Source organism: Drosophila miranda, chromosome 5 (genome assembly GCF_003369915.1).
Source record: "Drosophila miranda strain MSH22 chromosome 5, D.miranda_PacBio2.1, whole genome shotgun sequence".
Lineage (NCBI taxonomy): Eukaryota > Metazoa > Arthropoda > Insecta > Diptera > Drosophilidae > Drosophila > Drosophila miranda.
Window position 1 is genome coordinate 1,145,117 of NC_046678.1, and position 15,310 is coordinate 1,160,426.

At 35.9% G+C, this 15,310-nt stretch overlaps 1 protein-coding gene and 1 long non-coding RNA gene across 4 annotated transcripts in view; both read right to left on the bottom strand.

Annotated features, from left to right (window-relative positions):
- LOC108164406 (protein pangolin, isoforms A/H/I/S) overlaps positions 1 to 15,310 on the bottom strand; it is a 58,907-nt gene that overhangs the window by 36,933 nt on the left and 6,664 nt on the right. For all 3 annotated transcript variants that reach the window (XM_017300067.2, XM_017300068.2, XM_033394382.1), the window contains 2 exons: positions 11,024 to 11,121; positions 1,989 to 2,100 (listed from right to left, as the gene is read on the bottom strand). In XM_017300067.2, the coding sequence (XP_017155556.1) occupies positions 1,989 to 2,100; positions 11,024 to 11,121 (210 nt within the window). The remainder of the gene's footprint in view (positions 1 to 1,988; positions 2,101 to 11,023; positions 11,122 to 15,310) is intronic.
- On the bottom strand, positions 7,551 to 8,846 carry LOC117189238. Its single transcript, XR_004473312.1, has 3 exons — positions 8,457 to 8,846; positions 8,042 to 8,394; positions 7,551 to 7,943 (listed from the first exon to the last, which is right to left on the bottom strand). It is a non-coding gene; the product is annotated as an uncharacterized LOC117189238 (long non-coding RNA).

Here is a 15,310-nt window from a genome sequence, read left to right on the forward strand (position 1 = left end):
AATGTGGCCGATGACCCTTCCTTTCCAAGCCTGTCTGCATGCCTAATCTTAGTACTACATAAATGCATGTATGTATGTATGTATAGCTATACTTCAAGGATTATTTAAAGATTCATTTCATATTTGAAAATTAAGAATACAAATAATAATATTCACTCGAATTCATAATAATACAGAGCGAAATAAAATGCAGAGATTACTGTACCCAGACCCAGTCCCAGTCGTAACCGCATATCACCCCTGCAGCTTTCCGTTCTCCTAGCTGCTTGGAATTTTATTGTGTTATTCAATTATTAGTACGCAGCCTTTGTAAACGTTCATAAAACCGTATAATCCATTGGACCTCTTAAGTGCATGCCTTTTATTTACGCCGCTGGTACCCAGATCAGCAGCCCGTGCTCGATTTCAACCCACCACGAATCCTATAGAAAACAAGCAAACAACGAGGGAAATTTGGCAGAATGGATGGATCAATGCCATATTACAGCATGTATACAAATAAAATCGCATCATGTGCAATTATTATTTCATAATTTGTTTGAATTTCGTCTTTGAGGTCGAGGGTGAGAAAGTCAATAGCTCGCGGTTGGGTTACCCGTACCGAACGAGAGAGTGTAAGGGTGTACAAGCAGTATAGCCAAACCACAACGATAGTACTTACATATATCAATAGTAAATTATTGTTCTCACATCTTGTTCATATGTATGTACAGTGTACAATCATACAAACATATGTACAACATCCGATATTGTGTCATCGGTTAATATACATGTAAATTTACATGCGCACAATGTATGTACATATCTACATATGTATGTTGCATGCATATGATATTGCTAAGATCAAGCTGCCCATTAAACATTCGATTTTTAATTTTCTGTTGCTGCCGGACTGATGATTTTACTATACGTTGGCAGAACTTAAACTTGAATTCAATGTGAAGCAAGTTATTTAAACGATAAGTAAATAATTCATAAAACAAGATCTGAACGCTATGAACAATATGACATATTTTTGCTTCTCTATGATCTAAACATGAACAAAAAAAACGGTGGCGCCGAAAAAAATAGCACCACTAGGTAAGAACGACTTTATTCTTTCAAAACATGACCACTGTACACTGTCTTGGAAAGTAGGTCTGTAGGCAGGACCTATGCTAAGGTGGTTTAAATTGTCGGTTCTTAAAAGTATGCGTTCAAAGTATGTTTCCAAGAAGAAACACGTGGAAGAACGGTTTTGATATCAGTACTGTGGGATACGATAAAGTTTACGTTAAAGTTTATATATTAGTCTTAAAAACGTTCATTAGAAGCATTGCTTAAAAAAACCATCAATAGAGACACATTAGCCCCCTGGTGCTATTTTTTTCGGCGCAGCTATACATATGTATCGCTAATGGTAGTGCGTAACCAAAAATATATTTAAGAAGACTGCATTTTAACAAAATCGGTGTCTTCGCGATAGTTTTGAAGGAATGTTTTAGCTAAATGAGTATAGCTCTGTTAATATACATAAGGTTGTCGCATCTCAAAACTTTCAAAACGATTTTGGTAACACTTCCAACACCCTTGAAATATACTATTCATTGAAATGGTATGACGAACTTGAATTAAAACCCATTTTAGTTGTTCTACATGTTTTTTGAGGTTTAATATTTATCTTTTGATCAATAATTACTGAACTATTTGCCAAAACTCCGCTCGGTTGATGGATTTGCAGTTTCTAAGCTGCATTTCACAATCCCCCATATGATTTCGATGAGAAAAAGATCCAGTGACTGAGCTAGGCAATGCAAAACGTCAATCTTTTCGGAGTCAGCCCAATCGCAGCGGACTTTATTGAGTGTTTCTAATGATCTGAAACACTTCTGAGAGATATTTTTTAGCTGGAATATGAATAGAATGTATTTTCATTTTTGTCCAATACGCCAACAGTGGAGTAGGAACTAGTAGTTCAGATAACCTCGGGCTCATCAGGTATGTCTTACCCATAGCCTTGGGATCCAATTGATATGGAGGAATACCACAATGCGCAGGAGGTGGTGTTGTCAGAGGGTCAGCATTATGGCAGAAAAACGGAGGGAGTCCCATTTTGTTGGCCTGAAAATATAAGATAGAATATAATATTTGATTAACTAACTAACAAATTTATAGATTAAATAAATAATGTACTTATTGCATCCCATCACATTGTATATAAAAAAAAAATATAAATTTTTGTAAAATGTGTTAACTTTATAGGAGATCATGGATACTGAAAGCAAAATATTACTGAAAACAAGTAACTAATTCTCTGAAATCTAATTATGTACATATACCGTTCATAACGAAATTAAGCATCATGGAAAGATTGGGCAGTGCGCTCACTGATTGGGTTATTGGTTATTATCAAATTCCATTGATCTGCAGCAGATTGAGGCTTTAGAAAAATATATTTTTTATTTCAAATTATTTAACATCTGCAAAATTTTGAGCACAGACTATAGGATATGCATACATATGTACACATATACATACTATAAATCTATATATACATATATATGTATATACATATATGTATATATATGTATATATATGTATATATACATTCAAATATATACATATATATAGTCCATATTCTTTATATGCATAACCATATGCTTGCTAAATAAGCACATATGTATACATTTCTGAATGACTGTAAATCTGTATGTCAATGGCTCTGGTCTTTTATATCTACTTACTAAAATATATGTACATAGTATGTTCGTATGTAAGATTTGTACGTATGTATATTTTCAATTTATCACTGATGTCGTCGTACTTGTTGTGGCTTGATGAATAAAACAGAAACAGAAAAAAAAACCAACACACAAACAGTAATAATAACAAGCGGCAGTGGCTACAACGGCAACGAGTCAGCGAAACTGAAAATATGCCTTTGATGTAGCCGCCGCTAAACGAATATAAAACGCGCCGCCAACGCTGCTTTTCCGCTGCATACATATAGTATGTGTATACCGGTTGCTGCCGACACGACACCACCTCCGATACCACCCCTTTCGGCTTAGAAGATGTCGCCGGTTTGACGGTATGCGAGTATGTTCAGTTTTATTCAACCTCAGCTCATATTCACCAGATATGTACATATACATATGTATATATGTATGTACATATGTATGTTCTGTATGTTAGGTTTTTTTACACTTTTTAATACTGAATATTTCCGATTTTTGCAACTCAAATAATTCATAATTGTAGAATAATCTGCGAAAGGTAAGATAGTAAATAATATTCTGAAATCCTAGGTACATATCTCTGAATGAAGATTTTCAGCATAGTATTGTTTATTTTAGAAAAATGCTACCCTTGGGGTATTAGAAAAGTTGCGTGCTGTTTAAAAAGCATTACGGCATGTTCAAAATGTGTCTTTTTTATTCGTTGAAAGACGGGGACGACCCTTAGTTTGCACAACAAGATGAAAGGGCTCAGGGCGATCAATACATGGTAACGATATGTCAATACATACATACATATGTATTTATGTCTTTCGACCGATCGTTCCTATGACTGTTCCGTGCATGACATTGAGATCATATTCTTAAAGTTGAAAATTATGTGAAGTATCCGTATAGTACAATATGAAAGCTTTACGATTTTGCACAAAGATTATCAGGATGTTTTTTAGATGGTAAATATCGAAACTTGATGCCATTGTCTGAAATAAAAATCGTGAACTGATTTTGGGGTTGCATTCGGTTTCGTTTCGTAAAAACTCGCTAATGCTCGTCAGTTTGGGGGGGTGTTTTTTTTTTATTATTGTACTTAGTTGTTTCAATCGACTGGGCTGGGCTTTTAGATTGCTTCCAACGTTCGAAGCTGCCACGAGTGCTCGCAAGAATGGGGCTTTATGTATGTATGTGCTTGACATCCGTGCGTGCGTAGGAGAGAACGAGAGAGAGACAGAGAGAGAGAGAGAGAGAGAGAGAGAGAGAGAGAGAGAACGAGAGAGAGAGAGCAAAGCAAAAAGAACCCATGGGTAGGTATGATGGAAAAGCATGGAAATCCGAGAAAGGACAACGCCGCGCTGACATTAGTCGACAGAGTCTACCGACAATGGGGGTGGAGCAAAAAAGTTGTGTTGTGTGTGTGTGTGTGTGTACGGTGGTGGTACTTTGAGAAAATATTTCCGTACAGGCCGTTGATTAAAGACATTAAATTCTTAGAGACACGACAAATTCAAAAAGTAATAATAAGATTAAAAAATATATACATACATATGAATCACAACATTAAATACAATTCTTCTCATTATCACAGGTTAGTTTAAATGAACTGCAATAAATGTTCCAAGCCATCATTATTCTATATAAAATTCATCTTATGTATGTATATTATTTGCACAATATTAGTTGCAAAATTACGATAGTTTTTTCCTTGGAAATGAAAATTCTCAACAATGGTTTTGACTCCACCTCTTAAAAGCCATTAATATCAATTAGTTGAAATGGTAACTATATAAATTTATTTCAGAATGAACGTAAGAACAAGAATTCATAACGGCTCAAGTCTGAGAATTTTTGATTTTGTACGAGATCGCTTTAAATAAGTTCAACAGCTATTTCGGGCCACGATATACATATGTACATACATATGGGAATACACAAGTCGACCTTTGTAAGGATTTTGACGAAACGAAAATGAATACTTAGTTATATATGTAGGTTTGAGTTTTAAACGGCTTTGTAAAGAATTTTTCTTCATTTTTCCATTTTTATATACATATAACTTACAAATAAGCACTACTTTGGCTTGTAGAGATGTTCTCTTGCGAAGGACAGTCTTTGCCTTTCATATACATATATGCCAAGTACTTAGCTTTAACTGCCTTAAAATCTCCTTCCTTTAAACGTCGTTGGACAGTGCGCTCACTGATAGGTTCTTGGCCGTAAAATTCCATTGATCAGCAGCAGATGGAGGCTTCAGCGAAATATATTTGTTAAATTCCCGTAGAAGGATACGGCCTGGAGTAGGCGATACGATAAGTTGCTTACTATGCTTTTTAAACTTGTTAATTAAACTTTTTGGAATGTCTGGTAACGAAACTCAAATCTGACGTTTGACCCATGGTTTAAAACACACGCTTTAATCAATTCTATTTTTTTACCTAAATAAAAATGTTGTTCGGCTTTAACGTGCGCAAAAGTGCAAACACATTCACACAAAGATTCCGTCAAATTATGCAAAAGGTAAACAATATACAATTTGACATGCATAGAGCTAACGAGGGGGAAAGTTGTGAGTTGCTGCGGACACCGCAACTCTACAGTTATACCCGATACTAAGACAGTATGGCTCTCCTCCGGCAGACGCCGCTAATATTAAACGACACGACAAAGAGTGAGTGCGAGAGAGACAGAAAATCAGTCTGAGCGTGACGTCGCCGCTGCGTGGCCACTGCAAATTGATTTCTTGCTTTTGGCTACGTACAGATATACGTTTTATAGTGAGATCTAACAGAAGTGCGGATACCAAATTTGGTTACTCTAGCCTTAATAGTCTCTGAGATTTATGGATGCCCCAGATTTTCGTCCTTTGCGGGGGCGGAAGGGGGTGTGGCGAAGTTTTGAAATATTTTTGTAGCAGTGACATATCACAGAAGTCTGGATCCAAAACATCGTTGCTCTAGCTCTTATAGTCTTTGAGCACTAGGCGCTGAAGGGGACGGACAGACGGACAGACGGACAGACGGACAGACGGACGGACGGACGGACGGACGGACGGACGGACGGACGGACGGACGGACGGACAGACAGACAGGGCTCAATCGACTCGGCTATTGATGCTGATCAAGAATATATATACTTTATGGGGTCGGAAACGATTCCTTCTGGACGTTACACACATCCACTTTTACCACAAATCTAATATACCCCAATACTCATTTTGAGTATCGGGTATAAAAAGCTAATAAATGCAGCTATAAATCGGACCCTTTGTGGCTCAAGCTTACCGTCTAGAATATATTAATTGATTAAAAAAAATAACCACTACCTCTGAAAAAACAGTAAAAATAATACATTTTAAAAATTTGTAAAATACAAACTAAACCTAGGAAAAAAAATAATTTAAAAGTTGGTTTGGTTCACAGCGGAAATGTGGTGTTGCATTAATCTAGAAAACCTGTGGAAGTTTCGGAGAAGTGTAGCACAAATATATGTCTTTGTTCATTACAATGATTTTCATTCGGGATCTAAGATAGGTTTGTATAAGGATACACAAGCAACTCTCTTGTCACTCTCCGCTTATAATTAGCAAAAAACGGAAATAAAATTCGAATTTTTCCGAACAAATAAAGAGCTTGAATGACAACCCTATAAACCTATTTTACTGCGATTATCTGGGACTGGCAAACTTCAAATGATTTCATTTTATATTGACAAAATATATTCGTTGCGCTTGACAAATCCCGTTTTGCATTCCAGATAATTTCTGAGAAAAATGAAACTGGGTAAAGGAAAAGTGGTGTGCGGTATACTTGGAAGCACTTAAAGCACTTAATACAGACTTCGCTTATTTTAACATTACCAAGGAATACATCCCATTTTCATATATCTCAGTCATTCTACAGTTGGCAAGTGCGGTACGGTTTTTAGGTGTTGGCTCGATAAGAACGTCATAAGGAAGGAAAATTATTTGCTAATAGGCAATCAGAGGAGGCAATGGAGCTTAGATCTTCATGAGGATATGTATGCAAGTATTCACTTCTGTCTCCCTTATTTAAAGGAAAATTTCACTTCTGTGGTCATCCACGCACCTAATGGAAATAGTTCAAGTGCCAGCACCGGTTTAAAATTTTAATAATGTAAAAATAAAGCGATTATTTTGTAACTTTAATTTAACTATCATTAGATTTAAAAATCAAAATAAAATAAAATTATTAGTGAAACTAGATGTTAAGTTTTTAGCTCGCGAAGGATAAATCAGAAATTCAATAAACATTCCAAGGCGGTGTATTTAAGGGGGTGTAAGACTGCCATCTTACTCTAGTAGACTACTATTAGTAAACCTCTCATCCTTAGTTAACCGTAGAAAAATGCTTGGTGTGATATTTATGCACAACTTGATCAGGGGTGACATAGACAGCCCTGATCTGTTGAGCCGCATAAACTTCACGATTCCTATTAGACTGACTAGAAATTTTATACCGTTGTTCCTTCCACTTTGTAGATCGAATTATTCCTTGCATGAACCGTTAAGGGTCTTATGCTCGGATTATAATTCCCTCTACCATATTATATCCACCACTAATTCTCGTCCTCTTATTAAATTACTATTCCTTACACACCTTTCTAGTAATTAGTAATTGTAGTGGTATTTGTATTTTGATTGCATGCTTAGTTTCTTAGTACGTTTAGTCCTAATTTTCCTCGATTGTTAGTCTAATAGCTATCTTTCTTGCATGTTCGCGTTTGGTTCGGCTACGCGTTTTGCCTGGGATCCGCGCGTAACAGCCTTCTGCTGGTGTCACACGGGCCACTTGACGGTGCAGTAACTGCATCGCCTCTTGAAATAGATGGTGCATTAACATAAACTTGACACCTACATATATCAGGGTAATTTAACTTTAGCTTTCTTTATAAATAATTTTATTTTACCCCAACGTCAAATTTGGCTCGGAAAAAATTGGCCAGGGCAACAAAAATTTTCGTTTTGGTGAAAACTGGAGAACCTTAAAACGAAAACGAAACGTTTTGGCTGAAAACGTAGTCCGCAAAAGTAAATAAAAAACGGTGCCTGCCTGATTGTAATTGTTATGAATTACAGAAAGACAGCTTTGTGTACAAAAATATTCGGATATGTCTAAATAGACTCAGCTTTTATGGATATTGATATCAAAAGTGTTCTTCTCAGCCGAAAGTATTGCAAAGTATATATACATATGTATGTACATTCTGTGAATTCTGCAAATAAAGAAATTTAGGTCCAGTTTTCAGGGGTTTAACGAAAGGTGAAGAAGATAATTTCTTCCTTTTATACGGACTATTTCTGAATAGCTTACCTTTCGGCCTAAGGCTCTTTAGGCTCTTTTCACTTCTGTCATGTTGTCTTTTTAGTTTAAGAGGTATATTTGCACTTAACCTTTCATTGTTATCATAGTCCAAAGTAAGTCGCAAGGCGTATAAAACGAGCCATATATATAAAGCTAACATTTGAAAGCAGTAAGTAATGTGGGGTGACACCAGTGACCCAAGCAACAGTTAAACAAGAAGATGGGGCAGCCGCCACATGCCTGGAGTCTTAATAGTACATATGTATCTACATACATGTAAGTATATAACCCAGATGATGAGGCCAAGGACCTATGGTCAGATTTTTCTTTGCTGTTCACGGCCATTTCCTCTTTGTCGAAGACTACCAAGAGCAAATACGAAAGCTGTGGGTGAGCACCGATAAATTGAATTTACGCCACTCACAGAGTCGATTTTGTTTGGGGTCAAATTCAATATATCCGTTCCGTTTCCAATTCACAAGGTATTGTCAACAGTCAGTGCCAAATGAATGTGTTTGTAATTTTTGTAACCATGAAAACATGGTCAAATCAAATTATTTACGCCTCATATCCGACAAGAAGCAATAGTAGCACCTGTTAGTTTTTTGATGGATTTGGTATGGATAAGCAAAATGTTTATGTGTGTTGGGTAACGCATACTATTCTGATATAAGCCATTGTTTCTAGATTATAGCCAGTAGTGCAGCAGTAAATGAAATCCCTATTATTATTCGTCATTTGCACTGCCCTCTATACCACATTAAAATCTACATTGTCATATATGCTCAGTAGCAGCAGCGGCGTGGGCCATCTTTTTATACCCGATACTCAAAATGAGTATTGGGGTATATTAGATTTGTGGTAAAAGTGGATGTGTGTAACGTCCAGAAGGAATGTTTTCGGACCTCATAAAGTATATATATTCTTGATCAGCATCAATAGCCGAGTCGATTGAGCCCTGTCTGTCTGTCCGTCCCTATAAGCTCCTAGTGCTCAAAGACTATAAGAGCTGGAGCAAGGACATTTTATTTCCAGACTTCTGTGATATGTCACAGTTACAAGTATATTACAAAACTTTGCCCCGCCCACTTCCGCCCCCAAAAAGGGCGACAATCTGTGGCATCCACAATTTAAAAGATACGAGAAAACCAAAAACGAAGAATCGTAGAGAATGAAAATATCTTCTAGACTGCAGAATCTGAACCAGATCGTATAATTATTATAGCCAGAATGATGAAAGCAATTTAATTTTTTCTCGCTCTGTGTTATCGGAAAATATCGTACAAGTTTATTTCAAAATTTCGCCCCACCCCCTTCTACCCCCACAAAGGACGAAAATCTTTGGCATCCACAATATTGAAGATACGAGAAAACTAAAAACGAGCAATATGCCCTGCAATGGGGCACGGGAAATCGGCCCCGTCTTGAATCGATCTAAACAAACTGGTTCGTCAAGAATCCCGCTATCATTTTTGAAACCTTTCACATCTCGAAACCTTTCGTTATTGATCTCCGCTATACCAGCCACAATATACGACAGCAAACCATATATATTAAACTGAACAACCTTCGACTTACAATGAAAAAGCTCAGTAGGTCAACACATAGATTCAAAATAGTTTATAGCCCCAAAAGAACTCAAAATATGTACTAATTATTATGTAAATAATTATCAAGATTGAAATTGTATGCTTTTATCGGTCTGAAAATATGTAATTGGTCTACAAATTTGTTTCATTTGGAGTGACGCGATAATGTGAGAAACCTCCCTTTTAACCCTTTAAACTCATTCGTTTAAGCCTAATTGTAGCGTTTGGGAATTGCACCCTTTTACACACAACCACTGCTTTCACCCCATGTCTCTCATTGTAATATATACCTTTAAGTCTACAATTTATTATAAAAGTAATTATCGAAAATAAATAGTATGTAATTTTATTCTGCAACATACTCAAATGGTATTTTTATGATGGATATATAACAGAAAATATACGAGTTGCTGCTGCGACCGCAACTCTACATTTATACCCGATACATAGTCAGTATGGCCACATTGAGCGACAAAGAGTGCGTGCGGGAGAGACAGAAAACGTAACTGAACGCTGAACGTGTCGGGCGCTGCGTAGCCACTGCAAATTGATTTGTCCCTTTTGGCTATAAAAGTGATCCGATATGATCCAGATTCTGGATCTGGTAATCTGGTAGATCTGGTAATTTTCAATGATTTCGCGTTTTAAGTTTTCTCGTATCTTCAATATTGTGGATGCCAAAGATTTTCGTCCTTTGTGGGGGCGGAAGGGGGTGGGGCGAAATTTTGAAATAAACTTGTGCAGGTCCGATAACACAGAGCGAGAGAAAATTAAATTGCTTTCATCATTCTGGCTATAATAATTATACGATCTGGTTCAGATTCTGCAGTCTAGAAGATATTGTCATTCTCTACGATTCTTCGTTTTTTTTTTCTCGTATCTTTTAAATTGTGGATGCCACAGATTTTCGTCTTTTGTGAGGGTGTAAGGAGGCGGGGCGAAGTTTTGAAATATACTTGTAACAGTAATATATCACAGAAGTCTGGATACAAAATGTCGTTACTCTAGTTCTGAGCACTAGTTCCGAGCTCATAGGGCTCAAAGACATGGCTCAATCGACTCGGCTATTGATGCTGAACAAGAGTATATATGTATGTATACTTTATGGGGTCGCAAACGTTTCCTTCTGGACGTTACACATATCCACTTTCTCCACAAATATAATATAACCCTATACTTATTTTGAGTATCGGGTATAAAAATATGTAAATATGTTTTAGAGGTCTTCTAATAAGGATAAGACTTTAAATAGCATTTGACGTTTTCTTAAATACAAATGCATCCGATATTTCCTTACTTATACGTATAAACAAAAATAGCTCAACAAAAGTTTAAATTTTGGAGTACCATAGTAACCAGTTTAATGTTGGGATTCAATTACTTAAAAGTTGCCTATTCTTACCATCGTCACTGGTAATCCGCTGGGAGCACCGTTTCCATATGGATAAGGCGATACCAAGTATCCCATATTGAAGCTTGGTGTGTGAGGTTCTAGTTTATCTGAAAAAAAAAGTAATAGAAATAGTATTATTATTATAATTATAATAATATAAATATTATTATTATTATTTGTATTATAATTATAATAATATAAATATACTTATTATTATTTTTTTTATTATAATTTTAATAATAGTACGCTCATATTATATATAGTATATATATATATTACTATATATACAGTATACAGATATAGTATACAGATGTACTGATCTCGTTTCAATTAACATTTTGTAGCGCATTACAAAGAATCAAATAGAACCATAAAAGGAAGCCGACTACAAACATACATATACACAGACATATATAAGTATGTGCACACATACATAAATACTTATGTAACGTAACCAATAAATAGAATGTGACCCGAACACAAAACGCAAAATACCCTAAATCAAAAGGCTAAGGAGAAGAGCAGAAAAAGCTAAATGAGGAAACCACAGCACACAGCAAAGCAGTCAAGAAGGTAGACAAGACAACGTCAGAAAAAGCGAAAATTTTGATCAACAGAAAAGAGGCCAGCCACTAACAATTCTTACGCTGCTAAGCAGCGCTGAACGAAGCTGCCGATTCCACGAAAACTCATTAATTTCCAAGGATACTTTGAGTCTGAGTTCAGGAACATATGTTACGTATTTATGTACATATGTATGTATATAAATGTATGCATGAATATGGTAAATATACTATACATATATATATATATGTACTATAGTACATAGCACAGTAAAAAGCATTTCAATATATTGTAAATATTTATGTACTATATAACATAATACTCCATAAACTTGGTTTACATGCTCGTATGTACGTATACACAATTTTAATAATGTACCAACATATATTCATGGGATCCTCTCAAAACTTGACTTGACGACGCCCCTGATACAGTCAGATTGTAACGCTCCTTGTCGTTAAACATTGTTCTGTGTTCTGTAGAATCAACATGCTTGCCATGCCGAAGAAAAGCTCGTTAACTGTTTTCTTATGGATTTAAAAAGTGTGGATGGCGAGGTAATGACAACGAATGAAGCTTGCCCTCGCACATCAGCATACATATGTATGTTCATTTGTACATATGCATGTACCTATGTATGTACATAGTATTCCGATTTGCACTCGTACATATTGTACGAATGTTATCAAATCATGGATATTCTACTTACATTAATATGTATGTATTTATGTACATATACATATATGTACATATATTTATGTATCCATATATGTATAGATATATAATAGTATCGAGTTCCGGGCACAATGTGGAAATTATTTAGAATTTGCAACTATTTTAAATTAGCTTATTCTTTATACATACATACATACATATGTTCCCACCATACATCCGCACGTGAACATGCCTGTACGTTTATGTGTTTGTGTGTGTGTCTGTTGTACATACAATTATGTACAAACAGAAGACCAAAATAAAGCAAAATATATCAACACAGAAAACAAGAAGTGAAGTAGCGTGTCGGCGAACGATCACCTTGTTAGCACCATGGAACGGCACGGCACGGCGGATGCCAGCATTACAGTCAGCGCAGCCAGCCGGTTATTTATCCGACGCACCCCCTTACCATACCCTCTTCCTATTCCAACCTTCCATCTCACTCTCTCTCTGTCTCTCTTGCCGCGTCTTAATGCTCTCTTCAGCTTCATCTTCGAAGCTCACTGCCGCTGCCCCACAGTTTTGCGACTCCACACATACATATACATAAAAACACACACATGCCCATGCATAGCAGACTGTGTAAAAACAATACTTGGAAACCACACACAAGCACATACATTTTTATATGCTTCTCTATACCGTTGGCATAAGCAGGTACATACATATATATTTATATATGTATGCCCATTTATACTAGTACGATATACACATATGTATAGGTATACATAATACATTGGTTGAAGGATGGACTCAACTTAAAAGTGAGAAAGTGTTTCTTTATCTCGACTAATCCATGGACTAATTGTGGAATTTAAATTGGTAGATGCATTATTTTTGCGCTAATACATATGTACACTACTGGCCAAAAAAATAAGTACATCGGTGTCGTGCTAGTTTGTTATGGAATAGCTCGAATGTTTGTAAGTGTATGGATGCCAATTGTTTATATTTGGAAAGTTTAAAGTCTAGCCAAATATTTAAATCAAAAATTAAAGTGGGGAACCATCTTAATAAAATTATATTCATACATTTTTGCAGAATGGGCATTTTTGGTCTGGCCAAAATAATAAGTACACTGGTGTTATTTATATATTTGAAAGGATTGGATAAGGATTTGGTCAAAGGATTGTTGGTTTTTATTGAGTTCCTTCATATTTAAGTACATGAGAGTTAACAAAAATTCTTTAGATAGGCCGTACTCCTGAAGAAAGGAAGTTTTCCATAAGTCTTCAAAAAGAAAGGAAAATTCTCCGGTTCTCTTGGTTCAGAATACTTTAAAATCTAAAGTGCTTATTGAAAATCGAGGATGGAAGAAGAAATCTTTACAAACAACGGATACCCGCATCATCAGTCTTACAAAAAAGGATCAGTTGATGTCTTCCAAGGTCAAATACGCTCAAATTGGGAAAGAAAAATCATGTCTGATGGTTCGTCGGAGACTTCAATATATAGACCTAACAGGACGTATAGTCCGAAAAGTTCCCTTACTCCGAGTAAAAATTTTGAAGATGAGGCAAAAACTCGTTGAAAATCATTTGGCATGGTCTGGGTCAAATGGGTCTTAAAAGTGGAATAATATATTATTGAGAGACGAAACAAAAATAAATCTTTTTGATAATGACTCCAGAAGATGTATACAAGGACCCAAAGGCAAAGAATTCGACTTCCGGTGCACAAAGAAAACGGTTAAGAACGGAGGCTGATGTATAGGTATCTGAGGATATTTTTCTTGGCATGGCGTTGAGCCGGTACATCGCATAACTGATCATGTGATCCAATTCGGGTATAAAAACATATTGACAGACATTATACAACCTAATGCAGTGGAAAACATGCCCTTGAGATGGGTCTTTCTACCAGAAAATGACCCAAAGCACACCTCAAAGGTGGTGAAGGTTTGGTTTACGGAAAAAAATGTAAACGTTATGGCTTGGCTAAGTCAGTCTCCTGACTTAAACCCATTTGAAAACGTTTGGGGTGACTTAAAACGTCGAATTGGTAAAAATGCTTTTCGAAAAGAAAAAGAATTGTGGAGAATTTGTGCAAAAAACGTGGTATGAGATTCCAGTGGAGACTTGCCGCAAACTTATTGCTAGTATGCCAAGAAGAATGGCCGAAATCATCCAAAATAAGTGTGGCTAAATAGGATACTATTAAAAGATTATAAATTATAAGAAAAAAGTGTACAAATTTTGATACGCTTTTAGTTTTTCGCTTTGGAGAATTGCTGTACTTATTATTTTGGCCAGCCCTTATTTATGATTTTAAGGTTTAATCGATCATAAAATATATATTTGAAATGAAAAATGCTTATGATAAACATTTTTATAGTCTATTGTAGGTTAGAAAACTAACAGTAAATTTGATTTTTGAATTATGTTTATTAGAAAAGTTTTATAGGACGTGAAAGAAAGCTCATAAGCGTGTACTTATTATTTTGGCCAGTAGTGTACATACATCATATTTTTAGCTGTAGACAGTTATAATTAATAAAGTACAGCAACAAATAAAGTGTTCAAGTGTTCCTGAGTCAAGCAATCAACGCAGTCGGGTGAAATAAAAAACCACCCTGCAAAGAGTATGTTATTATGTATTATATTATATTATATTAAAAACGCATAAAACGAAGCATCTTAAAATCCATACATACATATGTATGTTTGTATATGTATACATAAATATTCTTGATGCTCATCACAAAATGAGCCATGTCAGTTTATCTTTTTCAAATGAAAACCTTGGTTTATCTAAACAGGGTAAACGCAGGCAGATCTAATCACTATATCAATTATGATGCAGCCATAAGCTCGATCGATCGAAAAACCAGACTTTGAAGCGCAAATTTAGGTTCCTGGCTGAAACGTGAATTTTTATGCCCGGCACTCGGCCGCGCCGCAAAGCATTGCTTCGCACAACCATTACTTCTTACTCCGCCGACGCTCTCCTTGCCCCCTCTGCTGTCCGAAGCTCCCGCATTATTAGAGCGGCAAACTTATTGGTTGCATCCCATAC